The sequence below is a fragment of the Pezoporus occidentalis genome, unplaced genomic scaffold (assembly GCF_034315485.1).
Source record: "Pezoporus occidentalis ecotype Australia unplaced genomic scaffold, CSIRO_AGI_Poc_V1 ctg188, whole genome shotgun sequence".
NCBI lineage: Eukaryota > Metazoa > Chordata > Aves > Psittaciformes > Psittacidae > Pezoporus > Pezoporus occidentalis.
This window is the reverse complement of record NW_026913726.1, coordinates 1369386-1389520: the sequence shown is the minus strand read 5'-3', so window position 1 is coordinate 1389520 and position 20135 is coordinate 1369386. Positions and strand designations below refer to the sequence as shown.

The 20135-nt window shown below is 54.1% G+C and overlaps 1 protein-coding gene across 4 annotated transcripts; it reads left to right on the top strand.

Moving 5' to 3' along the window:
* The first annotated feature begins 282 nt into the window (after nt 1-282).
* On the top strand, nt 283-19199 carry IL23R (interleukin 23 receptor). Of its 4 annotated transcripts, XM_062616140.1 has the most exons (15): nt 283-529; nt 2782-2876; nt 3466-3759; nt 4382-4505; nt 5367-5560; nt 5821-5966; nt 6121-6280; nt 7204-7286; nt 7575-7791; nt 9899-10096; nt 10782-10865; nt 13373-13435; nt 14174-14270; nt 15105-15195; nt 15666-19199. In XM_062616140.1, the coding sequence occupies exons 2-15, from the start codon at nt 2819-2821 to the stop codon at nt 16284-16286; spliced, it is 2430 nt and encodes an 809-aa protein (XP_062472124.1). In that variant the 5' UTR covers nt 283-529; nt 2782-2818; the 3' UTR covers nt 16287-19199. The 4 variants fall into 4 exon arrangements, with proteins under 4 accessions (XP_062472124.1, XP_062472123.1, XP_062472122.1 ...); XM_062616139.1 differs by lacking the exon at nt 283-529 and having other exon boundaries at nt 2449-2876; nt 6202-6280; XM_062616138.1 differs by lacking the exon at nt 283-529 and having other exon boundaries at nt 2449-2876; nt 10791-10865.
* The last annotated feature ends 936 nt before the right edge of the window (nt 19200-20135 follow it).

The window sequence follows — 20135 nt, the reverse complement described above, 5'->3', positions numbered from 1 at the left end:
TTTCCTGTGGTTGCAGCACTCTAATGAGGTTAACACTGTTACTGAGGTTAACTCTTCAACCGACATGAAAGAGGAAGCCCCGGGCTCTGCAGTGGGGCAGGTTTGGGAGCAGGGGCTCTGTGGTCCATCAGCATCCCCTTAGGACCAGCACAAGCAGAGGGGGTGACAACAACCTCAGCCCTTAAGGAGGTTTTCATGGTATTAGCAAAACCACGTTCTTTTACTGGTGGGGCTCCTTCACTGAGCTCCTGCCACCTTGTGCTCCTTGACTCCATCCTAAATCCACTTGGGATGGGCTTCACGTTGCCGGGGTGGCTCCAGATTCTCTGAACACTGAAGGAGCAAAGGAAGCCCTTCCCCCCGGGGCTCCTCTTTAGGGGATGCTGGGTTTCCCCATGGACTGACTCACACTGGAAACTCTCAGCTTCTCTATCTAGGTCAGGCTCGCACTTGCTCATGCTTCTCACAGCGCTCGGCAGCCCCAGCCCCAGGCAGAGGGGCCCGGCAGCACGTCCTGAGCGCTGGCAAGGTAAGAACCCCCCCTCCCTGCTCTTCCCAGCCTCCAGCCTGCTCCCACCTGGATCTCGAACCCAAAACCCCTCTTTGTGTGTGTCAGCTGCTGCTTCAGTGTCTTAGCTGGGTCCGAGACCCGCTGCCAGCGAAGGCTTCGCATGGTGCGGGCTTGCACAAGCGGGACAGCTCTTTCCTCCTGCAGTTTGCGTTTCTTCAGCACTGATGTACAAGGAGCCTTTAACAGGGACGAGAGCAGACTGTCACCTCTCCAACAAGGGGAACGGTCCCGTTCCACCTGGCTTCGGAGCTTGCACATGCCTATAAACTGGAATACAACCACATGTGAGCGATCCCAGGGGAGGCAGCGCTGCAATCCCGTCCCAGGGCTGCCAGTGGGGCAGATTTGCTGCATTTTCAACTCTTTTCGTACAGCACAAGGTTGGGGTTGATGCTTCCCCCCCCGTTTGTTTTAACTTGCACGTTTGCAGGCAACTGGGAGGCCCTTCAAGCTCTTTTAGTGGGTCAGGTAATAGGAAAGCGCTTGAAATTTGACTCATTCATGAATACTTCAACAGCCCTTAAACCAAATGGGGTCAGCTCACGGAGCAGGGAAACACAGCAGCCCTCGCTGGCGTCCGGAGCCTGGTTTGGGTTGAACAAGAGCATTTTGAAGGCGTTGCAGCTGGTGTGACTCTGGGTCAGTGTCCTCCTCAAGGGGAAACTCGTCTGTAACATCAGATTGCGCCGGGGGCTATTGCTGGTGTGTGTCTCTAGTTCTAGTCTATGGCTCCAGTCATTTCTAGTCTCTGTCTCTAGTTTGAGGCATCCCTGCCATCCGACCCGGAGGGCTGGAGCTGGAGCATCTTCGGGGCCTTTCCAACCCAACCCAATCTGCTTCTATGATTTTAGTTATTGCTGGCTTAAAAAGAAAACTATGGGAGCCCTATGGAAGGCTTGGCTCTGATTTCAGCTCCGGGAGCTGTGTCCTTGTGCTGCTCCAAAGCCATTGAGCCCCATGGGGCTGGGCTTCCCCTTTGAGGGGGTTTCGCCTTGTTGCGTGAATCCAAAGAGGCTGGGGAGGGAGGCGAAGGGAGCAGGTTAAAATTCAGGCGGGATGTGGGATGGAAGTGTGGCTTCTTGGGAAAGAGGGGAATTCCTTGCCTGGGGGTCTGGAACCGGCTCGGCTGGGGCAGGAGCTGCCACAGCAAAGGGGTGGGAAGGACGATGTGAGGATGGGGAAAGCTTCTGTTCCACAAAACCATGTCTGGTGAGGTCTGAGCATCTCCAGGGGTGCAGGCTGCAGGGAAAGCCCTCAGGGCGGCCAGCCCCTTGTGTGGTCACCCTTAAAGTGCCTTTTCTTGTGTTTAACGGTGGAAATGGGGAATTCCACATCTTCAGGGTGAGCCCATTGCCTCCTGTCCTGTCCCTGGGCTCCACTGACAGGAGCCTGGCTCCCTCAGCTCTACTCCACCATCAGACACCTGTGTAAGTGTGATGGGGAAGGGATGAGGGACCTGGGGGGTTCAGTGTGGAGAAGAGAAGGCTCAGGGGGGACCTGATGGCTCCCTACAAGTGCCTGACAGGAGGATGGAGCCAGGAGGGGCTGGGCTCTGCTCCCAAGGAACAAGGGATGGGACAAGAGGAACCGGCCTCAAGCTGCCCCAGGGCAGGTTTAGATGGAGCTGAGGAACAATTCCTGCCCCAGAGGGTGCTCAGGCATTGGAACAGGCTGCCCAGGGCAGGGCTGCAGGCACCGTCCCTGCGAGTGTTCACACAGCGTGGAGGGGAGGCCTCAGTGCCATGGGGCAGTGGTGGCCTTGGCAGGGCTGGGGAATGGTTGGACTGGGTGAGCTTGAAGGGCTTTTCCAACCTGGTTGGTTCTAGGATACTTCCCTGCATCTTTCTCCGTGCCCTGGTTACCAAAGGCTGCAGGAATGTGCTTCTGTGTGAGCAGAAGTGAAGGACTGGGGAAATCCCACAGATAGGAGAACCAAGAGGAATACCACTGGAGATGGGGCAAGTGGCCTCGGGGCTGCTCCCCGGGGCAGACACTGGGGTTCTCAATCCCCGAGTGCCCACGGGCTCATTCCCCCCCCCTCCTCCTGTGAGCACAGCCTTGCCTGACCCCAGAGCCCCAGGGAAATCCTTGCCACGCATCCCCATTCCCACCTCCGGGATGGTCCCTGCGCACCCCAGGGTGAGGGCAGACGCGGCTGCACGGGGCAGCGGTGTTCCCGGTGTGACAGCTCCCACCTTTCCTCCCTCCAGACTATGCCACGTGCGGGCAGTGAGCACAGCCCGGGCCATGGCGGGGTCCAGCGAGGCTTTGGCACTGCACATCCTGCTCTGCTGCCTGTGTGCAGGTAAGGGGCATCACCGCCACCGACCGCTGATCAAACACCGTGGACCTACAGGGAACTGGAGCGGGAGAAGGAAAAGGATGGGGCTACAGCCACGGGGTTAGGGGGAATGCTTTGTTAGCGTTGCAGGGACCTCCCATTGCACCCTTTTCTTCCCACTCACATCCTTGGAGTGGGGTCACATCCAGCTGCAACATGGTCCTGCCTTTGCACAGATAGAGCCAGAGCACACTGGTTCCAGGAAGGCAAAAGGAGCCGGATACAGTGCAGAGCTCTCATCTGATAGCGAGGAGCGGCGCAGGGGCTGCTGGCCTAATCTCAGGGGATCAGAGATCTCGAGACAACAGGTTATTTCCCTTACGTTAGAGCAGAACCAGCGCTGGTGAAAGGAGGGGTTGTGAGCAGAGGGGAGGAGTCAGGGGGTGCTGGGTTGTGCTGAAGGCAAAGGGGTTTATCCCCATCCCAGAGGGGAGCAAAGGGACAGCCCCCACTGTGGGTCCTGGCGGGCTGCTGCCTGCATCCCAGCAGAGCAGCCCATGAGCATCCCCTGCTCCCACCCGGAGCTGCCCTGACTCAGCGGATGCTGGTGCAGGGGTTGCCAACATCAGGTGCTCGGGACACGTCTGGATCGAGCCCGCTCCGGTGGTGCGGATGGGCACCAACATCTCCATCAACTGCATCTCCACCCTCGGCTGCCCCTGGGCCAAGTTCCGCATCTTCTTCAACTACAGCCACGCTGAGGGGACCCCAGCCCCCCTCAACAGCAGCAGCGTCCAGCTCCGGCTGCGGGAGTTCCGGATGCCCTTTGGGAGCGTGACCTGCTTCGCCCGCTGCCCCAACACCAACATGTACCAGCTCGTGTGCGGCACCACCGTCCTGGCCGGCTGTGAGTACCCCCTGGCTGCAGGGATCCATGGAACCAAGGGCTTTGGTTTGGCTTGGAAGGGACCTGACCTTAAAGCTCCTCCAGCTCATGGGCAGGGACCCCTTCCACTGGAGCAGCTTGCTCCAAGCCCCTGTGTCCAACCTGGCCTTGAACACTGCCAGGGATGGGGCAGCCACAGCTTCTCTGGGCACCCTGTGCCAGCGCCTCAGCACCCTCACAGGGAAGAGCTTCTGCCTAAGAGCTCATCTCAGTCTCCCCTCTCGCAGGTTAAAGCCATTCCCCTTGGCCTGTCCCTACAGGCCCTTGTCCCAAGCCCCTCTCCAGCTTTCCTGCAGCCCCTTCAGGCACTGGAGCTGCTCTCAGGTCTCCCCTTCAGGAGCCTTCTCTTCTCCAGGCTGCCCCAGCCCAGCTCTCTCAGCCTGGCTCCAGAGCAGAGCTGCTCCAGCCCTCGCAGCATCTCCATGGCCTCCTCTGGCCTCGCTCCAACAGCTCCACGTCCCTCTTGTGCTGCTGCCCCAGAGCTGGTCACAGCTCTGCAGGCCTTTGTGAAGCCGCCAGCACCGAGGAAGCTGCAGCACCGGTCGGGGCTTTCCACACTCTTTACCTGACTTTGCCTCCACAGACCCCCCGGACCCCCCCAGCAACCTGACCTGCGCCATCCAGGAGCGCTCGGGACACATGGCATGCACATGGGATACAGGGCAGACAACCCACCTGCCCACCCAGTACACCCTCCACCTGCGCAGGTAATTCCCTCGGGATGGAAGCACCGGGATGGAGCAGAGAGGAAGCGCATGGGATGGAGACAGGGCGAGGAGGGAGCGCGGTAACCGGCAGAGCCGCCACATGGCGCTGCGGTCGCCCACAGACGTGGGTGACACCAGGGCTGCTCTGCTGCTGGCACCCGTGCCCTACTTACACTTCCCAAAGCTCCCGGTCCCCTGCTTGCAAACCACACGTTAAACCGTGGCTTTGAACTGGCAGGGTGGACTCTGTGCGCTCAGTGCCGTGAGCGCTGCATCGTGTCGGAGCGCAGCACAGCAATGCACCTGAGCTGGTCTGGGTCTTTCTGAGCTGCAGGGAGTGCTGAGGGTGCAGCCGTGCGTGCGCCTTGCACCGCCCAAACCCCGAAACTGAAACTCCAGCCGGGTGCAAAGAGTGAACCCGAAGCAGCCGCGCTCCGTGCCGCAGCCCTTCCTACCCAGCCGGGGATGCTCCCTGCCACCGAAGCCCCGGTGACACAAGGCTGGCAGCCTTTCAAAGCCAGCCTGACTCAGTTGTTAAAGCAAATGCACGAAATCCCATCATACAGAGGCTTTGTGAAGGGAGGTGATTAACCACCTGCCTAAGCCTGCTTGGGCTCAGACGGAGCTGTGCAGAGAGGGCTGAGAATGTTCTCTGCCAACAGGGATGCTTCCAACACAGGTGCTCCACAGGCAGGTCAAGAACTGAGGGCACCGCTTTCTAGTTCGCTTTAGGAGTGACAAACACTGGCTTTGGAGATGACTGTGCCCCAGTCACAAGCTGCAACCTACAGAGAGCTGCAGCTGCTTTTCCAACGGGTGCATGATGCCCGAGGGGTTCTGACCATGTCGTCTTCTTCCCAGAGTGCGGACAGCAGTGACAGAGGATGCTAAGGAGGATGATGATGATGAAGAGGAGGAGAAGGTCTTCCCTGCAGGCTCACTGGTACCAGTGAGCAGCCTGCATGGTGGGAACCACTACTCAGCATGGGTGCAGGCCAGCAACATGCTGGGTGCTGCCCGCTCAGCCCCTCAGCACCTCAACCTGCAGCAGCTCGGTATGTCCATCCCCATCCATCTGTCCCTCCATCCTGAGCTGCTCTGTGTGCTGGGGCTCTGCGTGACCACAGGCACTGCCCCGAGACATCACTTTAGGGACACCAAGGGAAGGTTGGAACTGGATGAGCTCTAAGCTCCCTTCCAACACAAACCATTCCATGGTTGCATGACCTGCATGAGCACCGCAGCTCACGTGAGGGAGGACAGCGTGCTATGGGTGCCAGCCCCCAAACCCATGCTTTCTCTTCTCTCCCCGCAGTGATCCCCGCTCTGCCCCTGCTCACCGGTGCAGAGACAACAGAGAGCTCAGCTCCCATCACCACCATCCACTGGAAGAGGCAGACGCTGCTGGGGAGCGTGCGCTGTGAGGAGCGGCACAAAGCCACGGGCAGCGCGGCGTGGCAAGTGAGAGCCTGCAGCCCCAGCCTGCCATGGGCACAGCTGCCGGGGCTGCTGGAGACCCCTGAGCACCCACAGGCCATGGGAGCACCTGGGGTCATTCAAAACCCACCCCTTCGCTTCAGCACCGCCAGCCACGGGCACCCTGCTTCCCTTGCAGGTGGAGGTGTGGGACAGTACGGCCCAGCAGGGCTCCCGCTCACAGCACAGCCTGCACAGTGACACCCAGTACGTGTTCCAGGTCCGGTGCCGGCTCAGCGCTGCCGACAGCCCCTGGAGCGCCTGGAGCTCCCCCTTCCTCTACACCACCCCCGAGGCAGGTAAGCTCAGCCTCAGCGCTGCGTTACCCAAGCAGCCAGCAGCTCCTCGGGATGCTCTGTGGGAGCCTGGCCACGGAATGGGAGCTGGCACATCCCTGAAGACACTGCTGGCAGGTATCAGGCATGATGCTGTGGTCCAGGACTGCCGCCACATCACCATCCCCACACTGCCGCTGAGGGACGAGCACTGGCACAAGCTGGCAGCTCATCTCATGCCCTCCAAGCACTCCTGGCCCTGTGGCGTGCTGCAGGTCGTGGTGATTTAGGCAGATTCCTGAGGCTGCTGCAGTATGGGAGGAACAGAAGCGAAACCAGACTGGTTTTGCAAGCACAGGGTTTTCCATACAGAAAGAGGGATGGGATCTGCTTATCCATCTTTGGCAGCTTTTTTGCTCCCCAGCAGCAGGGAGCACCTCTTGCCCTAGCTGGAAAACCCACATCATCCAGGGTGTCCCACCAGCCCCAAACACCCATTGTCTTGGGTCAACCTCCACCATTGCGTCCTGGTTACTAACACCAGGATGAGCTTAGACACTCAGATACCTCAGACTGCAGCAACGGAGACACCCAGCGAGCGATGCCCTCACGTCCTGGTTACAGTGAGGAAGCTGGAGACAAGCTTGCCCTAAAAAAGCATCGCTCACTGCTGTTTGTAGTCTGGGTCACTTCCTCCCCACGGTGGTAGAGCTGTGCAGCAACGACATTGCTGCTGGGCTCCCAACCTGCATCCCTGCTGCTGCTGGGCTCCCAACCTGCATCCCTGCTGCTGCTGGGCTCCATCACCATCACCAGCCCCATGGAGGCATCAGCCAAGTGGGGCTTTCTGCAAAGGCTGTGCGTGGATGGGAGCCCCATGGCAGGGACGGGTGGGAAGCCCCAGCCGATTCCACTCGGGGTTGCTCATCCCACGCTCCCTCCTGCAGCCCCCGCGGCAGCTCCCGATGTCTGGCGGCGCCTGGGCCCGGCGTTCCCGAACGGCAGCCACGAGGTGACGGTCTTGATCAAGGTAAGGTCTGGGCTCGGCAGCTGCAGCGCAGTTTCCGTGTGCTTCGCTCCTCCCCTTGGGAGAACAGCGCCAAGAGGCATCGGAAGGCAATGCCCTTCCTAAAGAGCCCTGTGACCGAAGAGATGAGGAGAACAAGAGACCCCAAAGTGGCCTTCGGGGCAAAACCTCTCCCTCCTTGCAAAACCCATCCGTGTTGCACAGCCAAGGGGGGGGTCTGTCCTGCACGGGGGTGTCTCAGTGCTGGACCATGCACCCATCCCCATGGAGGGTCTGTCTCACCTTCCACAGCCCCTGGCACCCCAGGATGCCCGCGGGAGGATCCTGGGCTACTCCGTGACCGCCGAGATCCCTGCGGGACGGGTGCTGCTCTGCAACACCTCCAGCACGGGGTGCAGTGTCCTGGTGCCCCCGGGGGCCCGCACCCTCCGTGTCACCGCTCACAACTCCAAGGGGGCTTCCAGCCCCGCCAACATCACCCTCACCCAGGGCAGCAGCAGCCTCGAAGGTAGGATCCAACGCACGCCGAATGCAGCTTTAACTGAGATGGGCTTTTGTCGGCAGGGGAGGGCAGCTTGTGCATCACGGCTTGGGAGCTGCCCTCTTCAGCAGGGGCTGCAGGGACAGGCCAAGGGGAATGGCTTTAACCTGCCCGAGGGGAGACTGAGCTGAGCTCTTAGGCAGAAGCTCTTCCCTGTGAGGGTGCTGAGGTGCTGGCACAGGGTGCCCAGAGAAGCTGTGGCTGCCCCATCCCTGGCAGTGCTCAAGGGCAGGTTGGACACAGGGGCTTGGAGCAAGCTGCTCCAGTGGAAGGGGTCCCTGCCCGTGGCAGGGGTTGGAGCTGGAGGAGCTTTAAGGTCCCTTCCAACACAAACCAGGCTGGGGCTCTATGAAAGCAAGGGGAAAAGGCCCAGCAGAGCTCTGCCTGCTCTGCTGAGGGAACACAGCATCCTCCAGGCAAGGCCGGCATTCCCCGGAGATGGAGATGCTCCACAGTCACGTACCTCAGCCCTTGGCCTCTGAAGGCTGCAGCAACAAGCTTAAACATGAGTTAATCCTGCCTGTGTTGCCTGGCTGGGATGGGCTGTGCCATGGGCTCGGTGCAAAACAGCTCGGTGCCAGGGACACAGCCCCTGCTGTGAGCTGGGTCCTTGCAAGCACAAAGGGAGGGGACAAAACCAACCCTCCCAGGCCACTTCCCTGCACCACAGGCTGTGGTTTTCCCCACAACCATCACTTTCTCATTTGTGAAAGCTGACTCTTAATGAGCAACAGGGGGGGAAAGCCCCATTCAAACTGAGGACAAATCTGTTACTAAAAGGAGACCAGAGAGAAAGAAGGTGGAAAAACCACTCTAATCTCTCCTACTTATCAGAATCATAGCCCTTCTTGCAAGAAATGCCAAGTAAAGCATTTCAGAAGAGGCATGACAAAGCTGAAGGTGTGTTTTTGTGATACCTATATGTGAGCACATACAGACATAGTAAACAAGAGCTAGCAGGGCTTGTTTAAAGAGCTTTAAGCTAGATTTGAAGGGGGAAAGGGATAAAACCAGCCTCACTAGAGGTAAGCCTGGGGCAGCACACTAATGTTGGAGGGACTGCGGCCATCAGGTCCTTCAGTCTGCCATCTCAGTGAAGGCAGAGGATGGAGATGCATATGCCAGCAAAGATGCAAGGGCTCCTGATGTGTTAGAAAACACGAAAGGGTCTAAGAACAGTCATGTAGGAATTAGGGCTTCTCCCTCCAAAAGCGTGGTGGGACCAACAGCCCCACTAAAGGCCAGGTTGGACACAGGGGCTTGGAGCAAGCTGCTCTAGTGGAAGGTGTCCCTGCCCATGGCAGGGGTTGGAGCTGGAGGAGCTTTAAGGTCCTTTCCAACACAAACCATTCCATGATCTACACTGATGGACACAGCATGGGTAACAAACAAGAAAAGGAGGAGCTGGAAGCCATTGTGCAGAAGGAGAACAGCGATGACATAGTTGCCAGCATGGAAACATGGTGGGATGTCTGGCACAACTGGAGTGCTGCAGTGGATGGCTCTAAACTCTTCAGAAGGGACAGACAAAAGAAGAGGCAGTGGGGTAAGGGACTGTCTAGAACTTAATGCTGGTATCAACAGGATTGGGTGTTTATGGGTACAAATCGGGGGGGAAGGACAACAGAGCAGATATCATGGTGGGAGTCTGTTCTAGACCACCCAATCTGGGTGAAGAGGCAGATGAAACAGCCTATAAGCACAGTCTCTAGTTCTTATTCTTGTGGGGGACTCAACTTAGCAGACGTCTGTTGGAAATGCAATACAGCAGAGAGGAGACAGGTTGGGAGGTTCATGGAGCAGTGTGGAGGAGAACTGTCCAACACAAACGGTGAGGGAACCGGCTTGGGAAGGCACCCGCTGGACCCGTTTGTGAACAGAGAAGGACTTGTGGGCGAGGTGATGGTTGGAGCCTGTGGTGGGCAGAACAACCACAAAGTGTTAGAGGCTCCCTCTTCAGTCCTTAAACACTACCCTGAAAGACTCATTTTGCTTGTGCTTAGCTGACCCTTCCATTCCCTTGCTCTTCCAAGATGAGGTTGGCATACAGACCCCTTTCCATCTCTCTCCACAGAGTTCCCAGCACCAGTGGCTGTGGAGGTCAAGCCTGAGAACCAGAGCAAGGTCCTGGTGGCCTGGCAGCCCCCCAGCCCCAGCAGGAGGCCCCCTCTGTGGTTCATCGTGGAATGGGTTTCCACCACCCCATACAGCCCAAAGGAGCAGTACTTCTGGAAGAAAGTCCCGTACCAGGCAACATACACAGACATCCAAGGTAAGATGTTCCGAGAGTCTTGTTGCTGCTTGGTGCAGTTCATCAGGGTGTTATTATAAAGCCAAACTACGTTAAAGGCAGAGCTTCATTTGCAGCTGAGCCCCTGCCTACTGCTTTTGGGGAGTGGGACCGTAAAGAGCCCTTAGGGAGCAAGGGGGAATGGAGCAATAGGAGACATGAGGACAGTCAGGAGGATTTGGACCTCCAGATGAAGGTTACAGGGACAGAGAATGAAGTGACAAGTGAGCCGGCAGGCAGGGAAGGCACACCAGACCCGTGGAGGCCTCTCCGAGCACAGGAGATGCACCAAGACTTGCTTTAGCACCTCTCCTCCCCACCATGCCCAGGGGGACAAGCCTGCAGGTCCTTTCCACCCCAGCCTGAGCCCAACAGCACAAGCATCTCAGGACCCATCCCACTCCATTCCTGCATCCCACGTTAATCCTGATGTTTATTGGGCTTTGGAGTCCTTCCTAGCCAGTTACATGATGAAGTTTGCTCTCCCACGTGTGTTTTGGGGGACAACTCACGCAATGGCTATTCCAAGGAGACGAAAGACCCGGAGCTGGGCATCCCCCCACACCTCCATCTACTTTCACCATGCAATAACAAGCACTTGGGCAAGCCTAGAGCTTCCACAGCAGCTCACAACCACGTTTTAAAGGCAAACCTTGCTTCTTTCCAGCAGAGGCAGGAGCTGGAGGTCACATCAATGTGTCAGTATACGCAGTCTACCCCGATGGAGCCAGCAAACCCAGCTCCAGCCAAGGTAAGCCTGGCTGGGTGGAGAAGCTGCTGCTTGCTGCAATGGGGCTGCAGAGCTCAGCCTGCTGCTTCATTCCTGGTGCTCCCACAGTCTGCCAGCTTTGTGGAATTAGGGTTTAGAAACAAACCATAACCCCCCCCCACTGACCAGAGGAAAGCAGGACTCTGGGTGGGAGCCTCTTGGCTGCAGGACATGAAAATAGCATCTTTTTATCAACGCAGCTGTATGAAAGCCTTCTCTAGCTGATCTTTGCTCCTGTGCACAGACCTAACACAGGAGAGCCACCCTCATTTCACAAGATACACCATTCTCCCTTTCCGTGATAGAAGGGATGAGGTTGCTCTTTGCACATTGACAGGGAAACATTGCAGATAAACCAACATACACAAAACAACGTTTACAGAGACCAAATGGCCACGCTGCAGGTTGCTATTCCTTATCTTGGGTGCGAAGAAAGTGGCCTTCCATTCTGGAAACTCTTTTAGGGAAGAGCATGGACCAGTTCACAAAGGAAAGCGAGGACTGTCTTCACCTCCAGCACTGCATGGGTTGGCTTTGGGTGTCCTCAAGAGCTGGGCATACCAGGTCCCTGAGCTGTTCCATCCTGCTGCTGGTCCTCACCCAGGATAACCCATGCACAGCTCAACATCTGAGCACGGAGGACACCTCCCAGCCCCACTGTACCTGCTCCATGGATGCCACAGCACAGGCAAAACCTTCACGGATGCTGCAGTGTTCAGTGGTGGTTGGGCAGGTCCATAGAGATAAGGAAACCATGAAGTCAGATCCAGCTCTTCCAGCACAGCCTAGGAAGGGACGGGGGACCCAGGGATGAGCTTAAATAGAGCCCCGGGCACGGGTGTGGGTAGAGGTTCCAGGTGAGGCAGGTCAGGGCCGTTCAGCCCTGTTAGCACCCCGCATCCCCTGCCAGAGCCGGCTGTAGCTGCAGGCACCGGTAGCACCTGCGGAGGTCATCAGCTCCCCATCCCTGCTGCCGTGCTATTTAAATCGGTTCTTTGAAGCTGCTCAGATGCTTTCCCTGGGCCAAACCAGCTCCGTGCCTGTGGTCAGCACCCCTCATGGCTTTGGGAAGGGCACGTATGCCATTTTTCACCCCAAATAGGAGCAAATATTCCTGGCCAGTTCATCCCAGGCTGCTCGTGGCTGTTAGCCCTGGCTATTAGGTGTTGCCTATTAGGTGCCTGCCCAGAGAATGGGAAAGAGCAGGATGTCAGAAGCAGGATGCTCTAGCCTTATCACTAGCAATGGCTTAGGTATGTGTTAAATGCTTAATAAAATAGAGACTTCATCCTTAGCACAGACTCCTTTAACAAAGCTTGGGGGCTCAGGTGGGAAAGTACCAATAAGGGGCAGCAGTGAAGCTCGTGTCTGTGGCCAGGTTTGCCTTCAAAGCACACACAGTGGAGTCCTCCAGCTTGACCCCACAGGCTGAAACTCGCTCCTCATCCCATTCAGATGAGCCTGTCAATCACCAGGAAGGCATTACTGTTCATGTATACATGTTCAGTGTGCCAGTGACACAGAACTGCTGAATTCCAGGCTGCAGAACACGTATTCCTTCACTTTCCTTCCACAATCCCATATATCTGAAACATGTTTTGAAGCATCTGCAGCAACTTCAGCTGAGTGGGCTTGTAATGGAGACACCGCTTAGGGGAGTGAAATACTGAACTCCAGGAGCTCTGCTAGGAGACGCATGTGCTTCAGAAGCACAGAATCAGAGGCAACACCTTTCCTGGGATTTTTCTTTCCCTTAGTGAGGAAAAAAATTGCATTTGGCCTTGGCTTTGTGTTGGTGTTTGTTAAGGAGAAGAGATCATGGGATCCCAGCATGGTTTGCGTTGGGAGGGACCTTAAAGCTCCTCCAGCTCCAACCCCTACCACGGGCAGGGACCCCTTCCACTAGAGCAGCTTGCTCCAAGCCCCTGTGTCCAACCTGGCCTTGAGCACTGCCAGGGATGGGGCAGCCACAGCTTCTCTGGGCACCCTGTGCCAGGTTCTCAGATCCCAAGGGAATTGCTGAATTTAGCCATGAAGAAAGCTTATTTTAGCAGAGACACTTCTTGCTCTTTAGCTGCAGACCTTCCCTCCCTGCAGAGCCCATCACACAACCAGATACTATCAGCAGATTCAATCCCATGGTATTCAGGCACTTCGGGAAAGCATCTGCAGGTGCTCATGAAGAATGATTCCTCAGGAAGTTCCTCAGGGAGATGGAATTCTTGTTTCAGGTGCTGAGGGGAGCAATGTGCATGGAAGGTGTTCAATAATTGGTGTTATGTATTCATCAGCATCTTGTTTAATCGGATCCATGAGAAGTAGGAGATCATGTAGAGTCCAGCCAGAGCTGGAGTTATTAATGTCTTTAGGGGGCTTTACTTTTTCTCATTATTATTTTTTCTAAATAAGATTTACCAAAACCAAGGTAAGGCACAGCTTCTCTGTCATCCCATAGATGAAGTTATGGGCATTTTCTTTCTCTCCCTAAGTACCTGCAGAAGACCAGCTCCTGGAGAGCACCTACGGCAGCACCTACAGCGAGCTCTCCCATGGTAAGAACACAGGAGCTCAGGCTGGGTAAGCCAGACCTTTCTCCTTGACCAGAAGTGGGAATTGGAGCCTGAGCAGCACCTGCAGCACCTGGTGATGGGGAAGCGAAAGCTCCTTTGTGCTTTGGAGAAGTCAGGGCCACCAAAGCAGCTTTTTACTCAATGGGGACATGAGACACACGCACTGCTCTCAGGGATGGATTGCACCCACATAGTGCGTGCCTTCAGTTTCGCTTCCTAATGAGACTTACACTACGTTGTATGTTACAAGTAGGAGATAAGAGAGCAAGGAAATAGAAGCTAATGTAATGTAGCACAACGGCAGCAGGCTGTTTCAATCTTGCACTTTGAACCAGAGACTCATTTAAGCATTTCCCATCCACTTCTCCAACTTTGGTTATGCTCTGGTGCGCACATCTTCTGCTGTTATGATCTGCTGCATCACTTAAACCAAAGCAAAACCAATGAAAGCTGAAGAATTCACTTCCACGTTTCTGGAAGGTCAGGCTGGGTAGGAAATGGTTAAACACAGTGACCACACTTCTTAGTATCAGTTGAGTGACCTCCTGCCCTGGGCAGAGGGATGCTCTGGTCACAGTTTTGCCTTTGCTTCCTTGACTGGGGAGCAAAGGGGCAAGTGAGATGCTGGAGGCTGTCTTAGCAAAGATCTGCCCTTTACATCACCAGACATCATGGCAATAGGGCAACGGGCTGACCTGATTCCTCTCTGTCCTGTTTCAGATGATGACATTGGACTTTTCCTGGGACTGGGCATCAGCGTGGTCGTATTATCGGTTGTTGTCATAATTCTGATGTTTAAAAAATCAGCCAGAAAAAGGTATGACTTTGACCTCCAGTTTCTGCTCCTCATCTCCAACTCATGCTTTTGTTCCAGAGTGTTTGAAAGCTGCCTACAGAAACCAGTCCTTTTCACTGCAGCCTGCTCTTTCTGAGGGCAAGTCCACCCATTAGCTGGATTGCTGTATGAAAAGACATCTGTGTGCTCTGTAGCGAGTCAGGGACCAACATAGGGTAAAAAGTCATTCCTCTGTATGGGCCGGCCTGAGGGCCATGTGATATTATTATAGAGATATGAAGGCAGGGGTAGAAAAAGAGAGGAAAACCATAATCTCCATTGGTAAGTTTTATCCTAGGGTAAAAGCACATCCCAGTCTTGGCAAAGGAGGGGATGCTGAAGGCAGAGATTGAAGACTGGAGCACCTGGAAAACTCAACAGAGAGCATCTTAACACTGTTTTTTAACTGCTGTTCCCTAGGCACCCTCACAAACTGGTGCTCATCTATCCCAGGTTGCCCTTTAACTGGAATGGGGATGTCCAAGTGTCCAGGCACTGCTGTCCCTGATGCAGACCCATGGGAATGGGAGACCTCTATGGCACGTGGTGCTGGTCAGACCTTCCCAACCAACCATGAAAGAGGGGAGAGGAGAGCATTTAGCTTCCAGGCTTGCACCACCACAAATCAAATCGGGGTGGGGGGGTAAAAGGTTGAAAGATGAAGAGCTGGAGTCCAAATGGAGCTTCCAGGCTATCCTTAAAGGATGGATGCTCTTTGTGTGCCCTCCTACTGAGGGACATTTCATCCTGCATGAAGAATAAGTGACTAATAGCACGGACTAACACCTTGGGGTTTATTTGTTCTTTTTGGCACAGAATTCATGCCCTGGTTGTGTCAATCCTGCCAAAATGGCTGTTTGAAGACATTCCCCACATGGAAAACAGCAACATGGTGAAGTTGCTCCAGGTAACTGCACCGTGAGCTCCCAGCTTTGCTTCACTTGCCTCCCCTTAGGTTAAAGCTTGCTCCAGAGCTGTGAGAAACAAGGGTGGGAAAAGAACTGAGCTCTAAAGGACCAGGAACTGATCAGGAATCTCTTACCCAGGCAGTTGCAAAGCGCATGGGAGCCCAGCTTAGCTGAGGTCTTTAAACCTTGCCTCAATGTGCTCTTTATTGCATACATGATATTGACCACAGTGGATGCAAGCTGCCTTGAAGAGCATGCAGAAGCATAGAGAGAGGCACAGCTGCTCCCTGTCTTCTCTCATCCACCTCACTGCAGTCTCATTCACAGAGGGGACTGGATGAGGGAGGCTGGAAGACAGGATGCAGACACCAAGTCATTGCCCCTTTTCTTCCTTGGGATGCTCCAATGATAGCTCTCCCGTTGGTAAAAATCTGCCAGTTTGTTGCTACCCCAATCATTTTCATTGCAGAAAAACAGTGATTTCCTGAGGAACAGCCTCCATGAGCCGTTTGTGGACACCAGGGACCCCGCAGTTATGGAAGTAGAGGAGGTGCCAGCACACGAGGAGTACAAGAACATAGTCACCAGAAGGAATCCCAGCAGAGAGATCCCCAAGGACGGGGAGCTCAAGGAGAGCACGGTGCCTGCTACCGCCATGCCCTTCGAGCACATCAGTGACTACAAACCTCAGGTGTCCGATGGGAACGCGCTGGGATACGTAGCAGCCAATATTTACCAAACACAGCCCCCAGCATCCCTCCCAGAACCGGAGACAAACCTCTTCTTCAGAGACTACACGAGCCCCTTTCCCCACACGTGGGACGGGGAGGGAGGGGGACACCACGTCTGCCTGCTGGAGCACATCAACCTCGTCCTGAGCAACAGCCAGAGCGGGCAAAGCCACACGTTCAGCTCAGCGCAGGCGGGATGTGGCTCCATCCTGGACAACCAGTGGGGACACGCTGCGGCCGGTGAGGTTCAAGAGCAAATGCTGGTCCCCGATGAGCTGCTCTCCTGCCTGCGAGCCACGAATGGGCAGTCGGTGGATATAAACCCCTGCTTTCCACAGAACATCGGAAGATTACTTTGAGGGATGGTGCAGCTCTGTTTAAAAACCCCCAAAGTGATGATCATGGCACATTTCAGCCTCGGAGACTGCAAACAGCAGTCATAGAAAGGTTTGGGTTGGAAGGGAGCTTAAAGCTCCTCCAGCTCCAACCCCTGCCACGGGCAGGGACACCTTCCACTAGAGCAGCTTGCTCCAAGGCCCTGTGTCCAACCTGGCCTTGAACACTGCCAGGGATGAGCCAAAACCTCCAAATCTGAAAGTCTTGTGGCTGCTGGAATGTTTTGGCCACTACATCACAACCTTAAACTTACCTCATTTTGTCACAAGCATAAACCCCATAAAACCTGCATTCCCATGGGAATGGAAACACGAACCGGGTGATTGCTGCAGGGTGCAAAATGCTTCGATTACTATTCAAAATCATTCTCTTGTTAAATCATAGAATAGGTTTGGGTTGGAATATTTGGAGTATTTCATCCCTGGAACTGATTGCAGCTCAGATGGATAAAACCATCCCTTAGACATCCTGATGGAAACGTGTGGAATATCTTGGGATCACTCCTAATGAAGCGACACTACACCGAGGATGATTTATATATCATACAGCACACACGGGTACCAAGAACATGAAATCTTTTCTTAACTCAATTTCATTTTCCTTCCCGTTAACTAATAAAGAACACATCAGGTAAGAACAAGCCTCCATCATCTGCCAGGCTGATTTTAAATCCCTTGGGATTAGTCACTGGACAGATTCTCCACTATGGGCCAGCGATTTATGATCTCACAGCAGCTTGTCAGCACTCCAACCTTGCTGTGTAAAGCATGATGTGACACAGTGGAACAGCATTTATTAGGCACATGGCTTTGGATCTGCTGACACCCTGAAAATGAAATACAGGGGTCTTCTTAACCTGTATACCTATAACCTATCTAGAGTTACCCACTTTATTAATATGAAATCACTTTTTGCAGTGGAACTGCTATATCTGAGTATTAGAATCTTCCCTTCAATTTTTGTTAAGCACTCTACGTGTTTCTCTAACTGCTGTTGCCCAAATGGACTTATTGTGTTGTCTGCCCCTGGATACCTTCAAACCAGCGTTGTTGAGCGCGGCGCTTGTTTCCTCCTAACAACCCAAGAGACCTGGTGCTCGCGTTTACAGGGTAGTAGCTACCTGGCAAGGCTTCTTTAGAAGCAGCAAGCCGTTTCCGAGCCAGAGATGTGACTTTTACATGTAACTGGGTCTAAAATTAGTGAGTGCTGCCTGTGCAGGAAGGAAATCGTAAGAGAACAGCCGCGGGCTGGCGGCAGCTCAGACGTGAGGTGGGGAAGGTATTTTTTCTATGTCCACATCCTGAGGCTCGCGCTGCCTCTGTCATCTCAACTGCCAAACCCTGCGGGTGAAAATGCTCCTCTGGGCACTAGAGCAGCTTGCTCCAAGCCCCTGTGTCCAACCTGGCCTTGAACACTGCCAGGGATGGGGCAGCCACAGCTTCTCTGGGCACCCTGTGCCAGCGCCTCAGCACCCTCCCAGGGAAGAGCTTCTGCCTAAGAGCTCATCTCAGTCTCCCCTCGGGCAGGTTAAAGCCATTCCCCTTGGCCTGGCCCTACAGGCCCTTGCAAATTCCAACATACAATACATCTCCCCCTCTCCCTCCATTCTAACCCGTTTGGACAGTGCTTGTATCTGGTTGCATCTTTCAAACCCATCTGGCAGTGGGGTAAATGATCTGACAGGGTGGTTGGAACTTAATGGGCTTTAAGGTCCCTTCTAACCTGAACCACCCAATGATTCTATGATACCCGTGATGCTCACCTCTGGTCATGAATGCATTGGTGAGTAAATTGACAGCAGGAATTTTGGTAACAATCCAATATCCCTTCATGTCTTCACTTCCAGATTTTTACTTGTCAGACCTATTTGTTTGCTCTGCTGTTTGTCCTCACCTTCTTTGCCTTTGGAAAGCATTTTGTATCCCTCTTGTGTCTTCTTTCCACCAAGTGCAGTATTTAGGGGTGCAAAACCAGCATCCTGAGTGGCGGGGATTGAACTATTGGTGAGCAAGTCCAACAGCGAGATCCTCATAGTGAGCAACCCATGGATATATGGATGGCCTGGTGCTTCGAGTCAAATCAAGATATTGCTCTCAGTACATCCATTTTAACACCGCAGGGTTTACTCCCTCCCTCCCTCAAATATTACATGCTCAGTCTTGATGTGAACCTTTTCCTAGGTTTGGTTGTCTTGTTGGTGGCCGTATCTCGTGCTAGGTGATTTCCACAGATTATTTATCACTTTGCAATGAATTTTGTGGGTTGTTCAGCTTCATTGCAACATGGGGTTATGCACGTTGGAGGCACATAAAGGAAGTATATGCTGAGTAATGTCTCTACCCACAGAGAGCACCAACAAGTGTTGATCTCTGATGCAACCTTCACCCAACCTGCACGAGATTGCAAAGTCATCTGTGTTATCTGCATGGCATTATTTTATGACAGGACATTTTCTTTCTGTGCTGAATGAGTAACACAGAGAAAGCAGCTGCTGTCGAAGCTGTAGATGGACCTTTTTATATAAATGGAAGGAGAGAACAAATGAATAAGAGATGGGTGTAGTCTCTTCAGAGCTTCAGCAGGCTCAGAGCAGCAGAGCCATCCACTGCCTGCTCTTATCTCCATCCCATCACACTAAAGGGTGTATCAAGTGTGAGCTTGTGAACTCGTTGGGGCACAAGCCCTGAGCTCAGCACTAGGAGTTACCAACAGCACTGGTGCAGATCAGCCAGAGACACTCCCTTTGGCACTTGTTCATCGCCCTTCTTCAAACAGCATGCTTGAAAATTAGTTAAATTAAATGCATAATGAAGAAACAACAAATAAACTTTGTGCAGAGTAATGTAGGCATTAAATGTATGGAATCATGGAATCCCAGCCTGGTTTGTGTTGGACCGGACCTTGAAGCTCCTCCAGCTCCAAACCCTGCCATGGGCAGGGACACCTTCCACTAGAGCAGCTTGCTCCCAGGCCTCAATATCCGTCGAGAGCTACAATTACATGCAATCAACATGCAAAACTGTGCATCAATAGCTACAATTTTAAATCATTGCTGCTGCTGCTCTGCCACCATTACCTTGCTTCCTGCCGGAGGACACAGCACTCATTCTGCTTTAGTGTGTGAAGCACAGGAGAGATGGGTTTTAGTCTCAGCTCAGTCACCAGCTGGCTGTGTGACCTTCACCAAGTCATTTTGCCTGTTTCTCTACCACAGAGCCAGGACAGTAACAATGACTCCCTGCAGCAAAGCCTCGGGCTCTAAAGCACCGTGCGGCATTTGGTGACGGTACAAGAATAGGAAGAAAACAGAAACATTTTCTGAGTCATCTTGTGCTGCTCCTTTCTGTTCTGCATCATCTCCCGACTGCTCCATGCCGAAAGGTCTGCAGCGTTGGGCTGTCAGTAAGTGGGGGACGGGATTTACTGGCAGATAAATACACTGCCGAGCCTAAACAGGGAGTGAAAGCTCCAACGTTTCACACAGCCCAAATCACAGCGGCAGAACCCGGGGGGTTCTGAAGGCGTCGACAAAAGATCAAAGCCCAGGTTGTGACCAACACATGGGCAAAGCTGCAGAGAAATGCTTGGGTCAGCAAGAGCCGCTTGAAAACGCAGCGATGGGAAAGTGATAGCAGAAGAAATGGCCACGGAATGAAAGCGGGAACATCCAATATAAATGATGCTATTTGGTACAGCCTCTCCCATCCCTTTGCCTTCGGGAGGGTTAATCCTCTAAGAGGGATTATTCACGGGTACAGGAGCTGAGCACGACAGTGGGGACTGAAACCAAACTCGCATTTCATAGAAGAGGG